Source organism: Dioscorea cayenensis, chromosome 19, assembly GCF_009730915.1.
Source record: "Dioscorea cayenensis subsp. rotundata cultivar TDr96_F1 chromosome 19, TDr96_F1_v2_PseudoChromosome.rev07_lg8_w22 25.fasta, whole genome shotgun sequence".
NCBI classification, from domain to species: domain Eukaryota; kingdom Viridiplantae; phylum Streptophyta; class Magnoliopsida; order Dioscoreales; family Dioscoreaceae; genus Dioscorea; species Dioscorea cayenensis.
In genome coordinates, this window is record NC_052489.1 from 6,999,160 (window position 1) to 7,025,720 (window position 26,561).

The 26,561-nt window shown below is 34.5% G+C and overlaps 2 protein-coding genes across 6 annotated transcripts; both read left to right on the forward strand.

Moving 5' to 3' along the window:
• The first annotated feature begins 305 nt into the window (after positions 1-305).
• LOC120250451 (CTL-like protein DDB_G0274487) lies at positions 306-7,061 on the forward strand. Its single transcript, XM_039259271.1, has 3 exons — positions 306-1,443; positions 4,401-4,749; positions 6,447-7,061. Exons 1-3 carry the CDS (start codon positions 437-439, stop codon positions 6,708-6,710), a joined length of 1,620 nt encoding a protein of 539 aa, XP_039115205.1. The 5' UTR covers positions 306-436; the 3' UTR covers positions 6,711-7,061.
• Positions 7,062-9,231: 2,170 nt separating this feature from the next.
• On the forward strand, positions 9,232-23,669 carry LOC120283361 (MLO-like protein 4). Of its 5 annotated transcripts, none has more exons than XM_039290024.1 (16): positions 9,232-9,413; positions 9,500-9,557; positions 9,645-9,826; positions 10,721-10,837; positions 10,917-10,977; positions 12,697-12,791; positions 14,293-14,367; positions 15,643-15,728; positions 17,838-17,887; positions 17,994-18,034; positions 18,138-18,299; positions 18,384-18,419; positions 20,658-20,725; positions 22,181-22,241; positions 22,816-23,046; positions 23,150-23,669. In XM_039290024.1, the coding sequence occupies exons 1-16, from the start codon at positions 9,297-9,299 to the stop codon at positions 23,345-23,347; spliced, it is 1,638 nt and encodes a 545-aa protein (XP_039145958.1). In that variant the 5' UTR covers positions 9,232-9,296; the 3' UTR covers positions 23,348-23,669. The 5 variants fall into 5 exon arrangements, with proteins under 5 accessions (XP_039145958.1, XP_039145960.1, XP_039145961.1 ...); XM_039290026.1 differs by having other exon boundaries at positions 12,697-12,776; XM_039290027.1 differs by lacking the exon at positions 14,293-14,367.
• The last annotated feature ends 2,892 nt before the right edge of the window (positions 23,670-26,561 follow it).

Consider the following 26,561-nt stretch of genomic DNA (forward strand, 5'->3'; position numbering starts at 1 on the left):
TCATGCAAGGCGTTTCAGTCCATAAAATTTGAAAAATCACTCCGTTGACATCCGTTACACTGCTTTGGGGGTTGAAAAACATGGAATTAAAAACTGAAAAGGGTTTTTGGGAGTCAGAAAACTAGGTGTTTTTGGCAATATGGCAAATTTAGGAGGTGTTTTTGGCAATTTTCACTAAATAATAATAAAAAAAGTTAATCAAATATTTTTATCTTCCAAACCCAAACTCCAGATCATCCAATTCAAATACTGCATGAAGGCCACGTATCACAAGTCCATCCAGAGTCCGCATAACAAACAATCCAACGGAAAAGACCATACCACCCTCACTTTCCCAGTGACCTTCCAAATCCATTCTGGTAATTTCGCATCACCCTTACAAACACCCTTCCACTTTGGTCATCTCCACCAACTCGTCATCACCACCGCTCGATCAATGGTCACCACCGACGAATCTCAGCCGTCCATCCTCACCGCCCCTCTTCTTCCCTCCACCTCTGCCTCCACCTCCATCTCCGGCGCCGTTTCGAGCTCCGGCGCCGTCTCCGATGATGATGACCACTTCCCTCCCATCTCCTTCAACCATGGCCGCCGCCCAATCCGCGACATCCCCGCCTTCATCCTCTTCCTCCTCCTCTCCCTCGCCACGCTCTCCCTCGGCATCGTCGCCCTCATCCGCCGCAACCCCTCCTTCTCCCATTCCCACTCCTTTGTCTTCGATCCCATCTCCTCCTCCTGCGTCCCCTCTCGCCGTCTCTCCAACTCCTTCCTCCTCTCCGGCTCCCCTTTCTTCAAGGATCTCCTCGTCGTCCTCATCCTCACTTTCCTCCTCAGCCTCCCCATCGTCCTCTTCTTGCTCTGGCTTCTCAAGCATTTCGCCAAGCAGGTGATCTACGCTTGCATTCCCTTCTTCATCATCATCCCCACCTTCCTCAATGTCTACTGGTTCGTTTCCTGCACCGTCTCCTCCTCCTGCCGTTCCGGCTTTCCCCTTGCCTACCGCGTGCTGGTCCTCATCTTCGTGTTTCTTCTTGTTATGATCATTCTCTGGATCATCGTTGCTAACTGGAATCGTGTGGAGCTCACTGTGCACATAGTTAGGGTTGCGGCTGATGCTTTGTTTCATAATCTCGCATTGTTTTTGGTGCTGCCGGGGTTGACTGTGGGGTTCTTGATCAATGTTGGATTGGTTTCCGTGTTCTTGGTGTTTGCGAGGTTTAATGGGAGCATTGAGCCGATGGTTGGGGCGGATGGGAAGTATTACTGTGAGTGGCGGCAGGAGGGGTGGGTGCCGGCGTACTTTGCGCTGGCGATTGTGACATTGGTCTGGACGGCGGCTTCAATGGTGGAGGCGCAGGTGTTTGTGATTAGTGGCACGATTGCACAGTGGTATTTCTGCAAGGAAGGTGTGAAACCTAGGAGGAGTATAAGGACATCTTTGAGGTACATTGAGCTCATTATGTTTTTTATTCTTTTTCTTTGTTGGGAACTGCAATGGTATTTTGAAATACTTTGAATTAGGCAATGAATGATGGATCATAGTTGTCTTCCTATGCAGTTGTTTGTGCGTTTTTGAATTAGTGAATGATTGATGAACTTGAGACCTAATGCTTATGCTCTTGTTTCATGTTCAATTTGTGCCATTGAAAATGCTCTTTTGGAAGTAGTCCTATGAATAGAACTTCTCATACTTCTCTTTTAAAAAGGAGGAAAGCTCAACTTAAGGGAAATGGTTTAGGTGGGAAAAACTAACCAGGTTTGGTCTTTAGTCCTTTTCGTGGATTACAATTCTAGTGGCATTAGGAGATAGGTTTGGCATCTTGAATTTTAGTATAATGCGTGGCAAGTTTCAAGTTCTTCAGCAAGTATAATTTATTGGATTGGGAATTCAGAAGGATCCCTCTTGACGGGAAGTGTTTAAAAAGGTTGCGTGCTTCATATGTTACTGAACCTGTCCTGCTATGATGAACCCAATTTTGGAGTTGGACACCAATTAGTATCCGTCCCCACCCAATATGAAATTATTACAATAAATTGGATGAGCTTTGTTATATTTGCCATATTGTCATTAATTTTCATCTTGAAGAACAATTCCTATGGACAATCTAAAGTTTCTGTAATAATTGTTTATTGCATGCAATCTTTTCCATTTGATAGTCATGACCTATGTAGGAGTGTTGTTTGCAAAGTGGGAGTCTAGTTTGTTATAATTGTTGTTTAGAAGTCAACATATTGATAAAATTGCATTTGTTGCTTTGAAATTTCTAAGTTGATCTTGTTTCATCCCTGCCCCTTAACCCAATTACCTCCTCCTTGACTGTGCCACCATCCTGTTTGTATTCATCCCCTCTCCTAGCACCATAGTCAGATCATACTCCTTATGCAATAACCCAATGCTGTCAATTAGTTCACATGGATCCCATTTATCAAATTGACCTACTGGTGGTATTTTCATAAACAGGAACAGGATATTTGAATCAAGTAACAAAGACAGTAGTAGGCATTAGAGATGGGTGTTCAGTGTACCCTAGGCTAATTTAGTCTTCTGTGTTATTCTTGTCTTCCCTTTGAAACCTAATGTCATTGTGGTGTTGTTTGTTTAACTACCTTGGACCTGTATGCAAAGGTAGGTTGGCTTGAAGCTAGTTAGTCATATTTGGATATCAAAAAACACAATTCAAGATGAAATAGTAATCATATATGAGACATTGAGGCTCATTTTGTACTACTGGCTATGAGCACACCTTATCTATCACCTTGTTCACTAGTTCTCAATTACCATTACGTGGGTTATCTTATATATGCTTTAGGGGATTTCTGATTATGGGACAAGAGTATGGGGTTAAAGGAATCTTTTCAAATATGGGATTGGGGGAAAAGTTTTTATATGAGTTAATTAAACGAACTTAATTGATATTAATCAAAATTAAATATTTTAAGGTTAAAATAAAAAGTTATTTTTTAAATAATAATAAGTGCTTATTAATAAAAATAAATTTGAAAATTAATTAACATGTTTATTTAAATAATTAAATCTCTTAGAAGGAGGTTTACAAGGTGTTCCATTGGGAATAGGGCTTATCCCCCAATTAAACTCCTTCTTGGAGTTCTGTCCTATAATCATCTTCATAGTAGGTTACCATGTAACACGCTTTTGACACAAGATTATCTTGAAGTTGTTAAATATCATCAACAACTCCTATGAACAGCTTAAATATTTCTGCCTTATGTTGTCCTTGTTAACCTACTTAGTGCTCTAAATCCTTCCAGATTCTATTTGGTGAGATCTTACTTTATTTATGTTAATCTAAGTTATTAAGTATGTTCCCTTGTGCCAATTTTATTATGTTATGTGGGTTCAACATCCTACTACATCCATAATAAAATTTGGCATTCACACTATAGTAGCTCTCTAACTGATAAATACATCTGATGGGCATTCACATAGGGTTGTTACCTAAATATTCTATAATAATGGGGTTATGACTATTTAAAAAGCAAATATGAAAAGCTAAGATTGGAAACAGACCCCTAGTCAAATTAATGGAATTATCAACAAAAGGATTGTATTGTACTGCAAGGTCATGCCGATCATTAAAAAAAGGAAAACTTATCTTTATTACAGTTCTCTCATTGAACATTCATAGCAAGTGAATTTGGTTTCTAAGTTTAATATTGACCTCAATTTTTGCCTTGTCCTCATGAAATTTTGTTTGAACTATCTTCTCTTGACAATATTTACTTTGCACCATTGTATACTAGGTCCCATGGTTTTTGCTTCCAAAGGACTCCTCATTTTGTTGGTTCCTAGCCTCCAGCATAGCTTATGAATAATGACTTTAGGGAAGCACAGCTTCACTATTTTTTGCTTAGTTTTGCCCTAAACCATCCCCATCTTATGGAGAATTGTCTTATTGTCAACTAAAACAACTTTGCCCCAATCATTGGGTCACAGCTAGTTTAGTTTGATATTAAGAGACTTTGAATTGAGGTCAAAATTTCATCTTCCTTCTTGGTGTGGATTGCTTAGGTCCTACTCACCTTTGACTTCCCAAACGTACACAGCTCCATGTGATGGATAATCCAGCAGAAAGCACTTCCCTGGCCTGTTGCCCAACATTGTTAGGCATCATAAGTGAAAATGTTTTATGAATTTTTAACTTTTAGCTTATTGTAACTCTATTATTCATTATATCTACCTCTATCGTTATTTGGACCTATGTAACCATGATCATTTTCTTCTGACTTCATGTATTGCTAAAATGTTCAAATACTCCCTTAGGGTTTTGAGATCTAAAGCTGATATCTGTTTTTGCTAATGCTTTCATATCTGCTTACTATTTTCATGTCATCTGAGTACCTATTCATCTCATTCTTAGTCTTTTCCCTTCGTTTTGCAGAAATGCCTTTGGCCCTTCTTTTGGCACAGTTTGTTTCTCAGGGATGATCATGGGTGCTGTTCGTGTTATCCGTGCGATTGTAGATAGTGCAAAAAGAGAAGGCATTGCGCCAGGAATTGTAAATTTCATAACGCAGTGTTGTGCTAAAGTACTGCTCTCTGCCTGTGACTTTGTCAACAAGTTTACAATCATCTTTACTGCAATAACGGGCGAGGGCTATTGTTCTTCTGCGAAGATGACATATGAGCTTCTCAAGAGAAACCTCCTATCTGCTGTTTTTGTTGAGACAGTTTCCACACGTGTATTGGTTGGAATCATTTTTGTCCTCTCAACCTTGTATGCAATTGTGGTAAGTACATATCTTCAACACCACTATTATTATGGTGGTATAACTTTGACTTCATAAACTGCAACAAATGATTGGATAGAACTTGACCATTCTGAAGTAATTGAGCTTTCACCCCTGCAAGATTCCATTTACCCGCCATTGACACAACCACAAACAACTGCTTATTTGGATGCCCGATTTGTCTTTCTTAGATTTTATCTACAGTCATATTATCTTAATTGGAAGAGTTCATCAATGGTTAGGACTTAGGATCACAAAATTTGCCATTTAATAGCATTTTTCAAACCTGCTGAATTTATTATTTGTTGATGTGAGAAACCGTCAATACATTTTGTGTTACATTGAATCCATTTTCTCATTCTCATCCCTGAATTTTTCTCTAAATTTTTTTTTGCAATTTTTTTTATTAGCTTATACCTTGCTTAACACTCAAGCATGCCAACCTTGTTTCATTATGTCTCAAACTTCCTAACCTAAATTTATTGTACTTTAGATTCTCCTTTCTTGGAATGTTTCATCTTGCATTTCATGGATTTTCTTCACAATAGGTGTCTTTATCTTATGGTCAGCTTTTCCTATGCATTTTAGTCCGTGTACCTTGAAAGTTGAAACCCTGTTAAGATGAAATCCGTGTTGCATATGTCAATCTTATTTATATCTTAGTTCTTTGTTGATGAATATCATTGTGCATAAAATCATTTACTTCTTTTCTTGGTACACCTAATCTCCAACATTTTTGAAGACTTTATTGAACTATGTGGACAGAGTGTTTCTTATGGAAGATGCATATGTTTCCTTTGATGGTGAATAACAAGCCCCATAGATGTATACAAATCTTAGTAAAATTTACAACCGTGTGGATGCGAGTCAGAGATGGTTCACATTAAGTGTCCATTATGGTTTTCATTTGTCAATTTAATCTCGTGAGGTGACAAATTTTATTGTGCATGAAACTATACCTAATGTATTTTCATTGAACTAGACTTTGGTAAGGTTTATTTTTTGAGGGGTACAAATATTTTTTTGCAGCTCTAGGTTGTCAAATCAATACAGAAGAGAATACATGATTGAAACCAAAGATGGATTTACTATAAGTTGTTCCCTAATTCCTAAAATTCACATAGCTAATTTGACTACATTTATGTTTTGTGCTGCTCTTGTGCAATTACACTTTAGAAATGAATCCACATCATTTTCTTCATTAAAAAAATTTTAGATACTCTGCTAACATTGTAAAAGTATGTACAGTTGTCATTAGAAACTGTTGATCACAGAGGGTAGTTTGCTTTCTTGCTGGAGGAGTTATGAGTTATGATAAGTTGGAATGCTTCCAAGATTATATGCTCTAGGGAGTGGGACAGTTACGTGATAATAGTCCTAAGGCTTCTTTAGATTATTGATCTCGCGAGAAATTTGAACATCTGGAAAATAATTCGTTTGTGAAATGTTTGACAACATCCTTTCTGGTGGTATTTATTAAAAACAACAAATGGTTCTAAGCAAGTGGCCTTCTCTTGAATGTTGGAGCTTCAAACACTTTTCTTTGCTAAACTTTTGAATGATAATGGCATCATTTTTAACAGATTGTCATCGGATGTTTTTAGCAACAAATTTTTTCTGTAACTTATACTTTGTTGGTAAAGCCAGGCAATAGTTTCTAATTCCATCACTCTTGGCTGTGTTTTCTGCGAATACAGGTTTGTGCGATTCTGAAGGCAGTAAGTGATCTGAATGGAGAAATTTATCTTGTTGCCCTATTCGCATGGCTGCTACTCATTATCCTGTTGGGTTTCTTTGTTCACGTGTTGGACAATGTGATCGATACTGTTTATGTATGTTATGCAATTGATCGTGACAAAGGTGAAGTGTGCAAACAAGATGTCCATGAAGTATATGTGCAACTTCCTCTCAGTAGGAACCACAGACCCACCCTCAACCCAAGAAGTACATTGCTTGTATGACAACCTGTTTTTCCATTGTTATATCATTAGATGCTAAGTTCCTCTGTCTAGAAATGGCATGACACATCTGTATTTCAAGCTCTCTAGGAATAACCTTGTTCTTGGCCTAAATTAATTTATCCAACCCTTAGCTTATTATTACCCCTTGGAACCTAGTAGATTACACTATACCTTAATTTCAGTTTTGTGTAAAATGATGGATTTCTGTAATCTTTGTGTACAATAACCGAAGAATGATACCTGGTTTCTTGTCTTGTATGTGGGGAAGCTGTGTGGGCTTCCATTTGTATATTGGTCTCTAGATTGATTAAGGGAGTATTAATTTTATAAAGTCGTTTGTGTTTTGTTGTACCTCTTTTCGTCATTGCTGATGCAGTTGGCAGGAGGTGCCAAGCCTTTTGGATCTTTGCATTTTGTGCTTTTCTTTTATTTTCAAGTTATTCATTTATAATCATTTTGTCAATTATTTCCGATTTATATTTGTTTAGATTTATGGCATGCCAGGAAAAACACTAATGAACAAAAAAGGGGGATAGAGATTAACATTTTGGCAGTGGGATTAAAAATGACCGTCTCCTGGAGAAATAAGAAAGAAAAGAGATGAAGCACTTCCTCTTTTTAAGCTGGTTCAATATACACTTATTTGTTGAGTCTATTTTACTTTTGAAGTTTAAAATGATAGGATGAGAGTCTATTATACTTTTGAAGTTTAAAATGATAGGATAGGGGCGGTATATTTTTATGATGAGTTTTAAAGTATTAATTATTTGTAGTGGAAGTTTTAATTAATTAAAGCAGTATTAATTATTTGTAGTGGAAGTTTTAATCAATCAAAGGAGTTCTGATACTTATTAGTAAAGGAAGTAATCATATTATACTAGCATTAATTAGGTATGTTCCAATTTAGAAACTAGATCCAGGCGTAACAAATTTCCCTGTTTTATGGCAGTCAAATGTAATGATTGATATATATATATATATATATATACAAAACTTTGGACTGCAGTTAGGTATATTTGGACTGATTTGCTCTCTACCCTCAAAGGCCACTAGCAGACGTTGTGTGATCTTCTCATAAAAGCAAATTTTTGAAATTTTAATTTGAGAGAATCAGAAGAATCTTTCAACAGAGTGTTTGATTCTATCTCTAATATATTTAAGACCATTCAGCTCTTTTAGATTTATGCAACTCACAACCCTCAATGGCAATATATCCCAAACAACTTGGTCCACACACTCAGATACTTCTTAAATTTGCTGAACACTAGTACAGCAGCAGATCCTATCATCCCGGTTTAGTGAGCAGCCAGCCTAGCTGAGCAGTCAACCTTTTCTATCACATAGTGGATTATGGCGACTCCCCATCCCATATATAGTATTGTGCTCTCCCGAAGTTTTTGGTTTTCATGTTCCTTTTTGTATTGGAGTTCTTCAACCCTGGTAATAAATTTCATGTGTTTTTCAGTGCTGTAATTTTTTTAGTTCTAGTTTTCAATCGGTGTTATTTCTGTTTGTTTGTAATTTCTAAATTTTTAATAAACCACTTTTTAAAAAATAGAATGCATGACTGTTCACCCGGGATTCCTATACTATTCTCATACTGTATACATCCGAGTTCCAGTACTGTTTGGTATTGTTTATATTCATCAAAAAAGAGCACTTGTCGTCTATTATTCAAAATATAGAATGCATGAGAAAATGAAGAAGAGTAATAAAAAAATTAAATGAAAGATGGATCAGTAAGTATTTAAAGTGAGCCATCATACCATTTTTAATAAGAGACATTTTATTAATGTTAATCAAAGTATAAAGAGTTTTCACCCAAAAACAAAAATATAAAAATATATATAGAGAGAATATTCTAAGTTTGATTGTTAGGTACGCTGATATAACAAACATTACTAACATATAATTTAAACAAGTAGGAAGGCATGCTTCCAGAATACCAAAACATGAACGAGACAGCGTGTGGTCCTTGGCATGACATCTTTTTTCACACCGCACTCTGCCAAATGTACTATCTTTTCATAGGAACCACTTTCGTATAAATATAAAATTAGGTTTATTTGGATTATAAAATACATTAAACTCGGTTTTGTATTTTTCTTTCAAAACCATTATAAAAATTATTATATTAATTTTTTTTCACAAAGCCACAAGCACCACGATAAAAGAGGGTTAAGAAACAAATAAGTAAAATGATACATTAATTACGGTGACTTAACGACTCTTTAAAAATTTATGAGCTCGGCCAAATGCCAATACAACCAGAAAAACAATATCCTCTTTTATTGGATTATAAACAGTAATTAAATAGTATTGTAATAATATTTATAAAAAATTCTATGGTATTTGCACAGCCTGCAACAGTATTGCTGATTGCTCAATGACTTCTGATCTGTTTATTCGTCATTTTCGTAACATTGCACTATACTAAACGGTGGTTCTTATATTAATAAAATTTAGATATATTCAATTAATTTCCGTCTAATAATTCACCTTTCCCTCCAATGGCCTTCCATTGATCATGCTCCTCCTCTTCCTCCTCTTCCATTAAAGGAGCAAACCAAAACCTCACCACCACTCATGGCAACAATGGAGAGGTCTTTGCCTGACACTCCCACTTGGTCTATAGTCACTGTTCTCATTGCAATGGTTCTTCTTGGCACCCTCATCCATGTCTCCATTCTTCGCTTCAGAAAGGTACTACTCATAGTTGAAAACTTCTCCCTTTTGCTTTCCATTGCTTGTGTTCTTGATCCATGTTTGCTTGCTTTGCACTTTTATAGTGGCTGCTTAGGACCCAGAAGAAGCCACTTCTTGCTGCAGTGGAGACTATAATGCAAGGTGAGTTTCATTCTTTATGGGGATTCTGTGGTTTCCTTGCATTTTATAATTTTTTTTCTTTTTACATTTTTTTTTTCTATGTGATAGATATTATGGTTTTTGGTCTCTTGTCATTGTTAATGGGGCATTGGACTGTTTGGATATCACATATTTGCATCAAGGAGACTGCAGTAAGCAATGAGTTTTATCCATGTTTGAAGAACGCTTATGTTAACAATTCACATTCTTCTAGATTTTGGGAGATAGAGAAGCATGGTTCTTGCCCTCAGGTGAATTTGTGACTTTTTCTTGTTTTTTGACTCATTGGCATATGCTTTTGTTTAATTCCTATTGGATTGGCATTTTTTTAAAAAAATTATCCTTTTAATATAAAACAATTCTAAATGGATTGTTGCTGTTAGTTATGGAGATAATTATGACAGTGGCTCTAACAAAAGCCTTTAGCTTTGTACACCATATTATATTTAAACAACATGAAACAGTAGATGATTAAGAAAATTACAGTGACTCCAAGTGGCAAAGTTGTGTTTAGATTCTAATGTGAACATGTCTCAAGGATTATGAAGAAGTATTGCTCTTGCAACTTCATTATTTTGGGTTTTGATCAATTGGTAAAGGTCGGCTATCATTGAACTAAGAGAAATCCCTATGTTGCGTAACTTGCGTTCAACCAAGATGTTTGAATATTCTATTCATTTTTTTTTTTGTAAAATCAACACATTGTTTTAATGATTAAAGTTCACATTAAATGCAAAACACTAAGTAGGGAAGCTGATCAATGCCCCATCTGCTTAATGCAGTTTTAACAATGAAAATATTGAGTTTTCTCTTCCATATTAGCCTACTACTGACTTAATTAGAAGAAGATGATAAGAGAACATATTGTTCATCTAATTATCAGGCAATCTGAATAGTCTTTATCACAGATTTAGTTCGCATTACTAGTTCTAATAAGCCATATTATTAGCTGTCAAATATTTTTTATTATTTTGAGATTGTGGATGAAAAACTTTTCTTATTTGTCACTAGTCCCTGTTGAATTCCAGTGTTTATCTTGGAGAGCAAATGCGTCTTCATGTTAGTCAAATATATATTTAATTTCAAATTTTCTTATTGCCATTTTATCCTGCTTCATCTGTATAAACTGTCCGCTTTTTTTAAAGGGGCTCAAACCTTTTGTAACACATGGAAACCTTGAGAGCCTTCATCGGTTATTGCTAGTGCTTGGTGCTATCCATGTGCTCTATTGCTTGTTAACTGTCATATTGGCCATGCTTCAGGTCACTTTTTTCTTCTTTTAAGTTCATTTGAATTATTTATTACATATTGCACTGGATATCTTTCTGTTTATATGCAAAGATCGACAGCTGGAGAGCATGGGAAGTTCAGGCAGAGAATGCAATCATCCAAAATATGCAAGGTGAGTATTTCAAATTTAATACCTTAATGGAAATTTATATGTTATTAAGGAATCTATTTGCCCTCATGCTTGTGAGATATGTACATAATAAACATAGAGTATCTATTTATTTTTCTTTAAATCTTTATAAAACGGTTCACACTTCACTGAGTAATTTATGGCATATGGATGCACTGGCTTGCCATACTTGTGTTGGGACGTAGTGGCTCAGGTCCATAGTCCTACATCGCCTGTGAGACCAATTCTCTCTGGCTTCATATACCCTTATTAAACCTTCCCCACAATTGCAGTTATGGAGAAGTTAGAGTGGTGGGTCCCTATGTAACATGGTATCAAAATTGGGTCCCACGTCGTTGCCGGGCTGTGCCTTGGATGAGCTAGGATCTTGGGTCCCACATCAACTGTGGGCCCAGGGGGTGTTGGGACGTAGTGGCTCAGGTCCATAGTCCCACATCGCCTGTGAGACCAATTCTCTCTAGTTTCATATACCCTTATTAAACCTTCCCCATAACTGCAGTTATGGAGAAGTTAGGGTGGTGGATCCCTATGTAACAACTTGAGTTCTCATGGAAACTAAATAATGTGCAGTTATGAACTCTTGTAGGAATAACCCATAGATATCATGTTAAAACCGTTAATGGGTTGGAAGGATTCTCCTCGGGTCATTTCACATGGTTTTTTTTGAGATACTAGATCATATTTGTCAGCTCCTTAGTTAGATATGATGGGCAGACTAGTTGCAATATAAAATAGAAAAAGAGCTGCAGGCTGAATCCTGTGCCTTAGCAATAAAGTTCATAAGGAATATTCGGAGTGCGCTAGATTCATCCTTAATTAGAGAAGCTAAGTTCTCTATCTATTAGTAGTAAACCATCATATATAACATATGACAAAATAAGAAATGCAACTGTGGATAGTATTGGAACCTGATATTTATGGTTAATTATCAAAGGCCAGAAGCATTCTACTCCTAAAGTATTTATGGGTTTATATAAAGGTAAATGAGGATTTCAGCGTATTCAAAGCTATGGCTGTTATTGTCATGGGATTTCATATCCATGGCAAATTTACTAGGGTTACTTGGAGAACTTTATGGAGTTCCTCGAAAGCCTTCTGTTGGGTGCTACACCTTCAAATTGCAAATTAAACATTTAGGGAGATTTCTTGGTTCTAAATCTGCTTGTCTTCATAAACTAGTTAATTCCCTAATCCCACAAATGAGTATCCATTCATTTCAGCTGTGATGTAGCTTACAAATCACTTATTTTTGTTTTACTGTTGCTGTTGAAGGGTGTCGATTTTAAGTCATTAGAATTATCATGAAATTTTGACATGGCAATATATTGAAATTTCCTTGGAGGAGCTCACTATTTAAACAAAATGTATCATTCTTAGATGATCTCAAAAGCATCTGGCATCTAAATTGTATAATTAAGACATTGATACTATTCATCATGTTGGCAAGACTGATTAAGCAATATGGTTACGCATTTCAATTTTTATTACACTCTTTATATTTGTAAAGGTGCGGTTTATTGCATGGTATTCAAACTCATGAGAGTATTCTTCGGAGAGTCTTTCCTTCTCTTGAAAGCATATTGACTATATGAATTTTCTTTTATTAAAAGTTTTGGTGAAAGACTGGAAGTTGTATATCTTCCTGCGCCTGTTGTAGATCACATCAATCATATCTGAAGTTTCTTTTCTCTTCTTTTCAAGATGGACTTGATGAAGAAAGTATAAAGCAAATGTTAACCAAACATCGATCACGTGTCATTTTGGCATGGAGCAAAAACAAGGTTTTTATTTGGATGGTAATTCATTCCTCCAAGCTTTGTCCTCTTTATCAATTTAATTTTAAAGCTGAGTTTTTTTATTTATAAATTTTGGTTAAAGGCACCAATATTCTTGAAGTCGGCGCCATTGTCTGTTTTGGACCTTAAAAGTAAAAAAAATTCATTTTGGCCCATGAACTATACCAATTTATTGTTTTCGGCTCTTGGTTCAAGAGGATCAACACAAATGGGCTGTGTGTCTGGCTACATTAACTACTGTGTTGCTGGAGGGGCCAAAATGAATAAACTCATCTAGTTTAGCAGCCAAAATGAATATTTTTAATTTTAGCGACCTAAAATAAACAACTTCCCAAACTTTAGGGGAAGCCAGAGGCTTTTAAAGTTTACAGATTAGTATCAATGTTAGCTGGCAGACATTACTTTTACATTTGGAATAATGGATGTCTTCAAGCATCCAATATTTTATGCCATAATAATTTTAGAGGAGCTACAGGATATAAATATTGATTTTTTTTCTGGTTATCACATGCATAATACTCCACAAAAATCTTTGGTATGTGATTCTGTGCACTTCTATTTCTTTAACCATTGAGTCTACAATTGTCATGCAAGCATTATGTATGAGCTTTATGCTCCACCAAGGGTACTTAACTCTGACAGTTTCTCTTTTAGTTTTGAACATCCCATTAACACATCATTTTGGAGTTTAACTGCCTTCCAGAAATGGAGAAAATATTCTATTTGTTGTGAAATCAATTTTCTGGCAGTGTTTTTCTACTATGTGACTACTCACTGTTTTCCAGCCCTGGACTTTCATAGAAATTATAGAAATTCAGCATATCACACTTTTGCAGAAATGAATTATGAAGAAAATGCTGCTTTACCCAATGTTAAACTAACAATGGCTTGCATGGCATGACATGTGGCCAGTGCACATGCTCCATTTTTGTTTATTCATATATACTACTATACATCATAATTCATTCAATTTCCCAAAAAAAAAAAAAAAACCGTGGGAGTTTCTTGATTTTTGTAAAAGAAAGTGATTTATTCAAGTTTCAAGCACCAAATGGCATAAAATCATGTCCATGATGGTGGGTTTCATGACATTTTATTGATAACCTTATCCATATTGCTGTTTTACTATGATTTATTGATAATAACATTGGAGGTTAATGATAAAAAAACTTGACTCTGTTGATTTTGTAAGAAAAAAAAAGAGTAAATTTAATGGGTGTTGAGCTTCAAGTGCAAATAAAGTTCTAATCTCCAATTTATCAATGGAAATAAAAGTTCATTAGTGAAATATATCAAAATTTATCATTGCTATTGGCATCCAATGTTATGAAAAATTCTGGAAATTTCTTAGAAGTTTGTTAGAGTTCATCCTGATGGGTTGTCATCAGAAAAATATCCCGTTATCCATTTTTCATTACCTCCTCTACTGATAAAATATATATGAATATAGTTCTTGTACACATGCCATAACTCATTATATATGGGTTATATTTATTTACAGACTTCTTTTTTCCGCCAATTTTGGAGTTCAGTGGATGAAACTGATTACATGGCATTGAGATTGAGTTTCATTCATGTGAGATTCCTTCAACTTGTCCCTTTTTTTCTGCTTCAATTATTTATATTTGATGGACTTACATTTGAAGCTTAAATTGATGTTTATAGTGTCATGCCTAAATCGATTTGATTTTTTAAATTCTTCGTCATTTAAAACTTGTCAAGCGTTCTTTTTATAGTCATCTTTGCTGAGAAGATTCTAGCAATATTGTCCCCATCACTCTGATAATATCAATAAAACAAATGGATCAAAGACTAGATCTAAAACAATAAAGAAATAATTTGAGGTTTATTTTCAATTGAGGTAGAATATGAGCTGTAATTAACACCAAGCATACAAGCCAATAAGTCCGTTTGAAGGATTTAATTCCTCTGTTTATTAGTCACAAGTTTGCATCTGTATTGAGATTTACCTCAAGTCATCTAATTCAATGGATAGACTTTTGTTTGACAATTATTTCAGAATGAATTTCAGTTGACACACGATTTCCACATCCACCGTGAACATTTATTTCAACTATTCATCAATTGTTTTCTTTAATTTGATCAGTACATGAATCTTCCCATTTTTAAATCGTACAAATCCATCTTCTATACAACTTCCCTCCACACTGGACAATAAAAACAAAATCTGTACCAATTCTTTTCAATATCATCTTAGGCAATCTAATCTTCCCTCTGTACATATCTATAGTAAAAGTGCATCTCTGCATCTCTAGTGATTTTTTACGTAATTTTATTTTCTTGATGTTTGCCTCTGATTATGAGCTGCCAGATTTTTCAAGCTTTCCTACTCGTGATTATTGGTTGGATACTCTATGTTACGAGTCAAAGATGATATGTAACATTGACATGCAAATGCTTCAATAATATGTTGTGAATTTAATGTTGTCAGTCATAAGCTACTGAGCCAGAAAATTAAGAGTCTGATATATTTCTAGCTACTAGTTGCATATGTGATAACTAATCTGTCAGTAGGAGAAACATATGAATAAATGCAAATCTAAGTGCCAAAGAGAATCTTTCTTCCCCTGTTCTGTAAAATCCTCAAGGTCCTCTTTTAAACTATATCATTATCTTTGATAAAGAAATGCACTGAGTAATGATTGTCTGTTAGTTGTTCTTAAATTTCTCACATGAACAAATACTTTTGTAATTCATGATTTTGGCTCTTTGTTAAGTGGATTTGAAGATTCTCCAATAAAGTTGCATTTTTTCTCGCAATATAAAGTCATACTGTGTTCAATTCTTGTATTTCCTTTTTTCTTTTTTATTCTTTTTCTCCTCTATGTAGATCCACAAGCTCCACCTCTCTTATAACTTTCATAAGTATCTGCTTCGGAGCATGGACGATGAGTTTCAAATTATTGTCGGGATCAGGTGGCATCATTTATTTTCATAATTATATATTTTTAAATCAAGATAATTGACTAATCCTACTAATTCTTTTACTAGTTGTTTAACTTCTCTATGTCAATGAACTTTCCTATGCATGCATTCGTCACACTAAATACATTCAAGTTGCCAACGACCTTTGGGTCTATTGGTACACGGGTCACCGATAAAGCTCTCACCGAGTGGTGAGAGTTCGATTCTCGGCTGAGGACACATTTCTGGGAGTTATGAATAGTGGTTGTGTATGAGTGGTTCCAGCGCCCACGTGAGCGCGGCCCCATCCCCATTTATTCCACCGAGGCTTGTGCACGTCCCTGGGTCTTTAGTGGGTTCGCCCCGCTCCTCTTTCCCAAAAAAATACATTCAAGTTACTATCCAGAAAAAACCAATTCCCTTTTTGTCCACATTGTAACTTTCCTTTTTTCAGGTTGTGAGCATAACTTTATGATTTGGAAGGGAAGATACTACCAAATTTAATTTTGAACGCATAACATGACAAACTAGTTAGGCACTGAATAATTATAGAAGCAGGATTAAATGGCAAGCATACATGCCCAGACAACATCATCTCAACAGTAAGCTACTCTAAAATGTATGCTCATTGCTCCCTGCCATTAGGTTCCTGGTGAGGACATATTCCATATCCAAGAGCTTCCCTATCTGCACATTTCATTCCTTCATACACATCACCAAGCTGCCATAGTTGGAAAGTTCTAGGCCATTCTCTGTTGATTAGGAATTCCTCCTCACATCTCCTGTGTCAACAACAGAGCTTGGCTTATATCCGCTATGAAACTTCATGCAAGGATTGTGTTAGATCAAGTCAGTGTATTTGCAATTCAAAAGATATGTTTCATAAATTCATTCCCTTCCAAGTACTTCTTACAGCATATGCACCCCACATAAATTTATCATCATTGAAAATACACTTATTAAGAGCCAGCCAATAGAAACATTAAACCTTCAAGAGAGCTTTGGTCTTCCAAAAACACCTATTTTGTTTGTTTCATGGAAGTGGAACACTTTAATAAATTTCAAAATGTTTATTTTACGAAATAATTTCCTTAATCAGAAGTAGTATCTGTGTTTGATGCAAAATGGATACATCCTTTGAAAACTTTAGAAGGAAAAAGAAACTAGAGACTAAAGCCTGAACTTTGATTTGGCTTGATTTGGGTGAAGATGGACTTAGTTGGGACCTTCAAAGATCCAAATAATCTAGCCTTGGACTTGCTCTGAATTTACATATTTTGTTTCTGCAACCCATGTTTGTTCTAGTCAAGTGTCTTTTAGTTTTCAGCCAAATTCATAAGTCTTTTAAGAGTATTTACTAAATTTAGTTATCTTTAAAGTTTTAAATATTTATCAAGGTGTTTAAGTTTTTGGTTTCCATGTGCATCCCTTGGGTTCTTGTGAGAATTTATGAGTCTTGTTTTTCTAGATCATGTACTAGAAGTCTATTAGCAGGGCACAAGTGAAAGAAGTTAAGCAATGAATACCTCTGGAAAAATTATCTTTTCACTGGTTCTGTGAGATGCATACCAATCCTAGTTGTGATTCCTGTCAATTGTAGGAGAGATTCCTAGAATTTAAGCTAGTGTGGTGCTAGTAACTTATCTTTAACTCAAATCAATTTTTTTTTTACCTATTGGTACTGCATCAATGTTTTCACTCTTTCAAAATTTATTCAGAAATCAGGCTTTAATGAAATTTAACTAAATTGATTGAAGTCCCACTTTAAAACACATTCAAACACTCCTTACAATCACCTTCTTAGAAAGAGGGTCATTTGCATATATTGTTTATCTTTTGCAATGAAGTATGCTACAATTTTTTTTTAATTTAATTTAATTTTTTTTTTTTAAGCAACTCAAAAGAAGGTTCTGCAATTGGAGGCATAAGTGGAGCTACAAAATTTTTCCTCTTACGTTGTTATGGATTTCTTATACAGATATATATATATATATATATATATATATATATATATATATATATATATATATATATATATATATGTATAGCATATGACCTAGCACACAATGCTTCAAAATATCTTATCATAATCCTTCTCCTTGCTCCTGTTTATTTCTGCAGTGTGCCAGTCTGGGGCTATGCCATAATTTGTGTTCTCTTAAATGTCCATGGTACATATTTATCGAGGCATATTTTGGAAACTACACCAGAAATACTTATTTCTATTTATCTTGAATATGGTTTTGTAATGTCTCCTGAAACTTGAAATTTATCCAGGTAGCAGTGTTTACTATTGGATCTCTTTGCTTCCGTTTCCTGTGAGTCTTTATATTTACATAAATTGTATTTTTATTTAAATGAATAAAATTATTCAAAATTACACCATGTTTAATAGTTCATTTTTCTCTTGTGATCATGAAGTTGATTTTAATAGTAGGGACAAAGCTGCAAAATTTTGTCATGCACGTAACTCCTAAAATCAGGAAGGAGAATCAGAGCAAAGGCAAAAAGCGATGCAATGAGCTTTTTAGGTTGGGGCAATCTAAATTCTTGTTGTGGTTAGTACAAGTAATTTCATTTCAGGTAGGAAACTGTGAAGAGGATGTCTGATAAACATTTTATCAAATTAGAAATTTAATATATTTATAGTTCCCTTATCATTTGCAGAATGCATTCGAGATGGCTACGCTAATGTGGTCATTGGTAAGAACCTCACGGCTTGTGTTATTTATTTGAAAATTACATGAATTAAGCATGTTCCTATAATATTTTCCAAACGTTTGGAATGAGTTCAACCAGGGAGAAATTCACAGGAAAATTTATCATTTTCATAGGTCTTTCTTCAAATCCACATTTAATTGTATTTCGTTGTGTATAGCTGGCATTTACTCTCTTAACTAGACCTTTTTCCTTTCACATGTTCAATATCTGCTTTGTATACGGGATTTTGCAGTTGGAATGATATAACTTTGGAAATGGTTCATGTAAACTTAATCTGTTATAGTATAACGCAAAGTTGCAAACCTTGTCAAAGTATCAGAGTATGATACATATACATATATAGAAATAATAATAAAAAATAATGAAAGCCATAGGATGTAATTTTATGAAACTGACATCATGAACTTTGACTTATTCAAAAATTATGTCAACACAAGGATTTCTCCCATCCTGCAAGGCATATATCTATTGGTTTGCATTAAATTTTCATTGCATAATCTCTTGCAGCATGTTCATCATGGCCAAGAACTGCCACATAAAATATGGAATATTTCTCTATAAGTGAAGATTTTGTGTAGAAGCCTTGGACTATACTAGTATTGATAGGTACTCTCAGCCAACTACTGTCATTGGATTATATAATACCTTTGGTTGTCTCGTTAATAACTTTGGATGAGAAGTATCAACTATCCAACCGCTTTCTCGGTCCATTTGTGAAGAAAGTGTAATGTTTAGTTTTGTTCCTATCCAAATTTTTTAGATTGACTGGTTGAGTTTGTGTTGTATAGATATTGTTTTACATGTTATAAATATACATACCTACATATACATATGCATATATATATATATATATATATATTTCTGTCAATGTGTGCATTTACATGTGCTTTATGTAGCCCATTAGCCATTATTTTTTTTTAAATAATGTGAAAATCATGTTTGATGTGGGTATTGGGTGTACTTTTTACCCTTGTATTACCCATACATGTTTGCAAAACCTACGCATATGTGTACATACGACTTTATGTCACCTATTCTAATTTTAGAACTCTTTTGTATGTGGCACCCTTGCCCATATCTGTGTGTTGTCGTTAGTTTGTCAATAAACAAAGTTCAAGAGATGGGTAGGTCTTTGAAAGGCCAGATCTGGTCTGAATCCAATTGGAAATGTTTAAAAACAACCTACTTTTTTCTGTGAATTTTCCTTGTTTAATAGGTTTTCAACTGGTTTGAACCTATCCAATCCAAGTCCAGTTGTTGTTTGATATTGAGCCAGCTTGTCTTCAGTCAGCATTGTGCAAGTCGAGCTTGAGGCACAAGCTTGACACATGCTTAAGCTTGTCTAAATCTAATTCTTTGCTCAAGTTGGTCCATATAGAATCCTAAATGGCATTTGAGTAAGTGTTAACAAATCATAGGTTTTGACAAAGTTTATTGTTGATGCCCAAATAGGTGATTTTGTCAGGGTTTGTTTAAGTTTAAGGAGAAGGTTTATTATGCGACTTAGCTTTTAATTTGGTTGATTGTTTTTGAGTCAAAATAAGTGTAGTGAAAATTAAAACTTGATTGAATTAAGGTTGAGAAATGGTGAATAAGAACTGTAATAGCACCTTAGCAGAAAGATAGTTTCAAAATTGTCATGAATGATAGGTTTTATCAATGTGACATAAACAAGGATATCAATCATTTGAGGCTGAATGAGGGACCTCAACATTAAAGTCTCCATAGGGAAACATAGAGGATTAGACAAAGAACAATTCATGAAAGAAAGAGCATCTCAAGTCTACCAATGAAAAAATAATGGTGCTTAGCTTATGTCTATGAGATAACACTATATTTGACGTCATTGACTATGGTTCGTGAAAATTGGTAAGTAGTTAATAGTTCCATGGTTACATTATTTACTCCTAATATATGCCTAATATATTGTCATTTTAGATTTTAAAAATTAATTTTAGTAACATAAGGAGATTTTTTTAAAAGAAAAGAAATTGAAGTTTTTCAGTGGTCATGGATCATTTTATTTATTCTTCAAATTAAGAACTCATTTTATTTATCTCAGCCATGCATGTTTAACTATCCTAGAAGCTAAAAAGTTTTAAGTATGGAATTGTTAATAAATTTTAACAATGGTAATCTTTAAAAATACATTATTAGATTACTTTTGAGTTTTCTTTCACTTCTTTTCTTTGACTGACTTCTTGTGTTTATATGCTTTAGTGGGAAATCAATTCTACCTTATGTTACATGGAGAATCAGCTGTTCATTATGATTAGACTGACAGTCGGGTATGGTTAATTTTATAATCCTCATCCGAATGTTCATTGTTGAGACCGAATAAGCAGTTTTGCAATTAGTTACCTAATTTGAGGTATTAGAAATGTTAAGCATGTAACTGCACTAATTATAAGTTCAGTAACTTAAGTAACCCTTTTTTAAGTTAATAATTATAGCCCTTTTGAATGTTTGAAAAGTTAATTCATGGTTATTGTCCAAGCTAAAACATATAATTTCTAAAATATAATATAGGAAAGCCTAATCATTGTGAATTTTGTCCGTACGAGTAAATCTAACTAAAATATGAAAAGCTTCGCATTGCTAGTATGTTTATTTGGAAACGGGCTTAATTTTACTTAAAGGAAGCATATATATGCAAATCAAATTTTTTGTTTTTCACATGAAATCTTCTTGTTCGGTCGCATGCTTTGCTGATATGTATTAAATTTTTGTTGGTGTTAAATTTTGATTTTCTATGCAAATAATCTATAAACAGGTGAAAATATTTACTTGATAGCAAAAGTAGAAAGAAATATTTGCACTTGGAGAAAAACTACCTCAACTAATGTCGTAGAAACATACTACATTAGAAGTATATGACCATAGATTTTCTAATAGTTCTTTGAATATCTCTATGTAATTGGACATCTGAATTCGTTCAATATCATGACAAACTACCTTCATTTCTTAGAAGACTGAAATTTTGGTGTTACATCTTAACTTTTATATTAGTGATTCTCATGTTATTTATTGTATCAATACCTATTATGTGATAATTATTTGGAAATGCAAGATCACATATATTGTCTCAGTTGTGTTTTAAGATAGACTTTCTAAATTTAGATTTAAAAGAGCCATAAGAAAGACAGCATGATGGATTTTTTGTTTATGTTAAGAGTAATGATGTTTTTACTATTTTAAACTAGTGTACTACTGGACATCAGCTATTCTATGATTTATGAACTTAAAAAATGCATAGAGATTTCTATTTGTTTATCTTAGATTTGAATTGGATAATTGAGATCTAGTGTTTCTGAAAGGAATGTTACTTTCAGAGAAAAAAACTGATTTCTTAGTGTGATACTTAAAACTCCAGACTCTTACAAGATGTATATAGGCATAAAGTGTATGTACCATAGCAATGAGGTAAAATATGGATATGATTCCTTGAAGAAGGCCGTTACCATAACATAGGATGTTTGGTAAAACCTTTGACTCAGTAATAATTCTCTATTTTCATTTACAAAAATCAAAGTTGCGGGTCCGAAACCTATAAACAATAAATCTGTGATGAATTTTCTGGTATATTGTTTTATCTATATGACTTCATGAAATGAAGACTTAGTGATGCTTGGTAAAATTTACTCACTAGACTTTATTTCTTCATTAATGTTTTAGGTATCAACTAAAATTAGTTAAACAATTTTATAAATTTTCGGCACAACTTTTGTGCTGTTTTGTTGCAGGATGCTTTTTCAATTTTGGAGCAGCTATTTTGTATTCCCATTATATGTTATCGTAACACAGGTAAATTTTGTCTAAATTTTGTTTTAGTTTTACATAAAAAGAAAATCATGGAATTTATCTATTGAGTTTACATCTTGTGCTTATTATATTTTTCAATTTGAAGCCTTAATTTCAAATTAGTGGAAACCTGGCCCTCAATCTCATGTTTGATCATAAACTAAGAATATATGGACTAAATGTAAAATTTAATGAAACTTCATGACTTTTTAATATATTGTCCTTTTTCCACAGGATTCTTCAGTGAGTACTCCTCTGCCTTACCTTAATGTAGTAGTATACTTTAGGAAACATTAACATAGAAAACACTCACTGCCATAGTTACTTATTCAAAATCTTGTGCTACATCGTATCTTAATTGACATTTTAAATTTTTTGTCGAATGAAAGTCATTATATATGTTTTGAAATCTTGATTACTTACATTTTTTGTGTTTGCTTAAGTTTTGAATTTAGGTTAAAGATGCATTCAGGGGTTTGGATGGTTATGTTCAAATCAATGTTAGCTGATTTAGATCATTTTCATAACCTCCACAATATAATTCTGTCAATTGATTTTTTGCTCCAAAATCTTGTAGATGGGCCCAGAGATGAAGAAGTCTGTTTTCAGCAAAAGTGTTAGAGAATCACTTCACAATTGGAGCAGAAGATCAAAGCATTCTTTACAAAAAGATAGTTTTGGCAGAAGCCTGACAACTACAAGTTCTTTGGTCTCTTTGGACTTAACCGACGATGATAAAATGGATGAGATAATACAAGAAGAAAACACATGCTTAAATTCTTTTGGAACAGTGAAGATGCATCCCGGGGTTTGTATTGTTATATTCAAATTATTGTTAGCTGATTTAGATCATTTTCATAACCTCCACAATATAATTCTGTCAATTGATTTTTTGCTCCAAAATCTTGTAGATGGGCCCAGAGATGAAGCTTGTTTTTAGCAAAAGTGTTAGGGAATCACTTCACAATTGGAGCAGAAGATCAAAGCATTCTTTACAAAAAGATAGTTCTGGCAGAAGCCTAACAACTATAACAAGTTCTTTGGTCTCTTTGGACTTAACCGACGATGATAAAATGGATGAGATAATACAAGAAGAAACACATGCTTAAATTCTTTCGCAACAGTGAAGACGTCAAACTCGTGCTTGCCCGTTTCTTGTTCTGATGACCTCCATGAAGACATTCATGATGACAAGGCTCCAAGCATGTCTAACAATTTGGATGTTGGTTTTGAAATTGTTGCTGATAATGAAAATAATGTGGCAAATATCAATGTATGAATTATCTTAACATTTTCCTGGTGATTAGAATAAATGAGTTCAATATCTAATCCCTTGAGATATGATTATTGCCGTTGCACATGGTATCAGTTGTCTCTCTTAATCAAATAACTGCGAATTTAAGGAATTGTATTAGTGAATGTTTTTAAGGTTTGTACAGCACTAATGTCATCCATGATCATTAATTGTTGTGATCAGGCAATGATATAGACTAGTTATGTTTGATGTTGATTAATTAGAAGATCGAGTTTGATTCTACTGAAAAATTTCAAAAGACTTGAAATTGTATGCTCATAACATCTACTAACTTAACTAATATGTAACTACTAGGAGTTGTAATAAATTAAGTGGTCAAATATGATTGGATTAAATTTGGATTAAATTATATTGCAATTGTGCAAACTAATTTGATGCTGGTAAATGCTTAGTCTTAGAGTGATAGTGTCAGATTTTATTAGAAAAACCATTCTAATTGTTTCCCATGTGAATTTCTTTGCCGAGTATGAATTAATTGAGCATGGCCGTTGTGTGTTCTTGTTTATCGTTTTAATTTTTTTTTTCTCACAGAACTTATTGTGTTCATTTATTATTATTTTTCCCATGTGAATTTTTTCCTATCTTTTCAACCACTCAAACATGCACACAATAACCACTCATATTTCTCTAAATTTAAATCTAATTAATAATCGGGCAGGCAGTGATATGCTCCTTTGAAAGTTTGTTGCGATATGTATTGAAACAACATGAAATCTAGGAGCTTTTCTTTTTTACTTCATCTTATTAAGTGTTGCGTTAGTTATACAATTGATTATAAATGTTCTATTCAATAGATGTTATGATATATATATATATATATATATAAATGACAAAGGCGACAAGCGTTACGTTACAAGGGGGTTGTCAAAGGGACATGTAGGTACAGTGGTGCATTAGTAATGGTTGTTTAACAAACCCCTAGAAATTTACTATGTGGGACAGGCTAACACGTAGGGCAATAATGGCATGTCATGTGCACCCAAGATTATATATCAGGGACCATAATTCCACAATGAAAAATCTCCCCTTGCCCTATAACACTCGAGGGGTGAAGAATATGACTCCTCCCATAGAGATCCAATGAACAGTGAGTGAACAGTATTTCTATAGTATTGCACAATGCTACTACAGTACAGATGGCGAAGGGATTCGACCCTCTGCCTTCCCATTCACGCCCACATGTCTTTCCACTGCACGAGGCAGTGTTTGGCGGCGGTATGATATCCTTAGAGGAACTTGATGGAGGACTATATCATAGAGATTTGAATTGAATCATATATAATTAATTTTTCTTATAGGATAGGATTATACTTGCATGCCATACACAATCTAGGATAAGTTTGAATTTAATGATAGGTTATAGGAACTACTAACAAGACCTTTGATAAACGCCTAAATGTGTGTATTTTATACATATATGTTTTGTATTATTCAAGGACATTTTGATAAATCGATGCCTTTTATGTAGTTTAATTGGTTCCTTTTGTATTACAGGCATGGAAGAAGCCCAAATGATCCCAAGAGCCAATTCAGGAAGAAATCTACACCAAAAATGGCGTTTTTAGGTATAGGGGCACTGTAGTGGTATTGCAGCAAATAATGTAGCACAAAGGGATGAAGGATTTATGAAGTCTCAGGTTTTCCTTGCGGGCAACATTATGGCCTGCAAGCCAGATGGAGAATTTGTGTACCTGTTACTTTAGCAGATTTACTACAACCAAGTTATTGTAGCTGACACACCCCTTGTGTGTGTGTGTACCTCAAGTGCACGGGTCGTTGAAGTAATAAAATACCCGGGTGAGTGGGTAGTCGAATCCACAGGGAATAGTTGTTCAGAAACACAAAATATTGCTATTTAGCTAGAGTAAAACCAATTTGTGATGTTGCTTCAAAATATCAATGCAAAGAAAAATAAAAGTGAAGAGAGAAAGCAAGAGAAGTAAGGAGAGGTAATCGATGGTAAAATGGGGTGCTCGGACAATGCTCACTCGAGGACTATTGTTTCAAGTGCAAGACTAATATTATTTCTCCTAATTGAGGTTTAATGAGTTGTGGAGATCCAAAGACACACAGTCCTAAACCTAAAGTCAACTGTGACTAGCCCTTTACACTATGCCCAGGCGGAAATGGATACTCTCGACGCCTTACACTATGTAGGACTGCTTGAAGCTCTAGGGATTCCAAATGATAAACCCTATTCCCTAATATAGATCTAACTCTTTAGTCAAGGCGAAAAACCCCTAGTCACGGTTAAGCCCCACCACCAAGGATTACTTCAACACTTCACTCTGTTGCCGCTGCAACTAAGCCCGAGTGGAGTTTGTCTCTTAGAACTTCACTCTATCATGACTGCAAAGAACTCTTGGAATGTGGAGGTAGGATAAATCATGTCGGAAGGAAAATGGGACGTTTCGCTACCTCTCGACTCACCCTCTTAACCCTCTTCAATCTCACGAAGTCTAATCCTAATAAAGTGTTACCCCTTCAAAGGATTACCTAGATAGATTCTCAATCCTAGTGTCACTCTAAGAGAAAATCAAATCAACAAGCATACAAGATTGAAACTCAATTAAAACATCAATTAAAAGAAACATAATGGAAGTCAATGAAATAAAATAATCCTAGGGTTTACAAGTCCAAGCACCCACTAGGGGTTTAGCTCTCCATGGAGCAATACAAAGTCAAAGATAAACTCAAAGATAAATGTAAGCAATCCATAGAAAAAACCGCCTTGTCGTTCGCATCGATGGTCTTGAGGAGCCGCCTCGTCTTCTCCAAGAACTCCTTTGTCAAGCCTTAGGCACATCTCGCCGAATCAGTGCCGACGAAAGCTCCCCAATAGCTCTCCTTGAAAGGGAATCAATGTCGAATGGCATAGAACCACTCCTAAAACCCAATTAAAGCCTCTCCAAATCCTAGCCATACTCGCCCCAAAAGATAGGTCAAAGATAGGAAAAAGATCCCCTAATAAAACTTTGAAAGCGGTATTTATAGGGCTAAAATTGGGC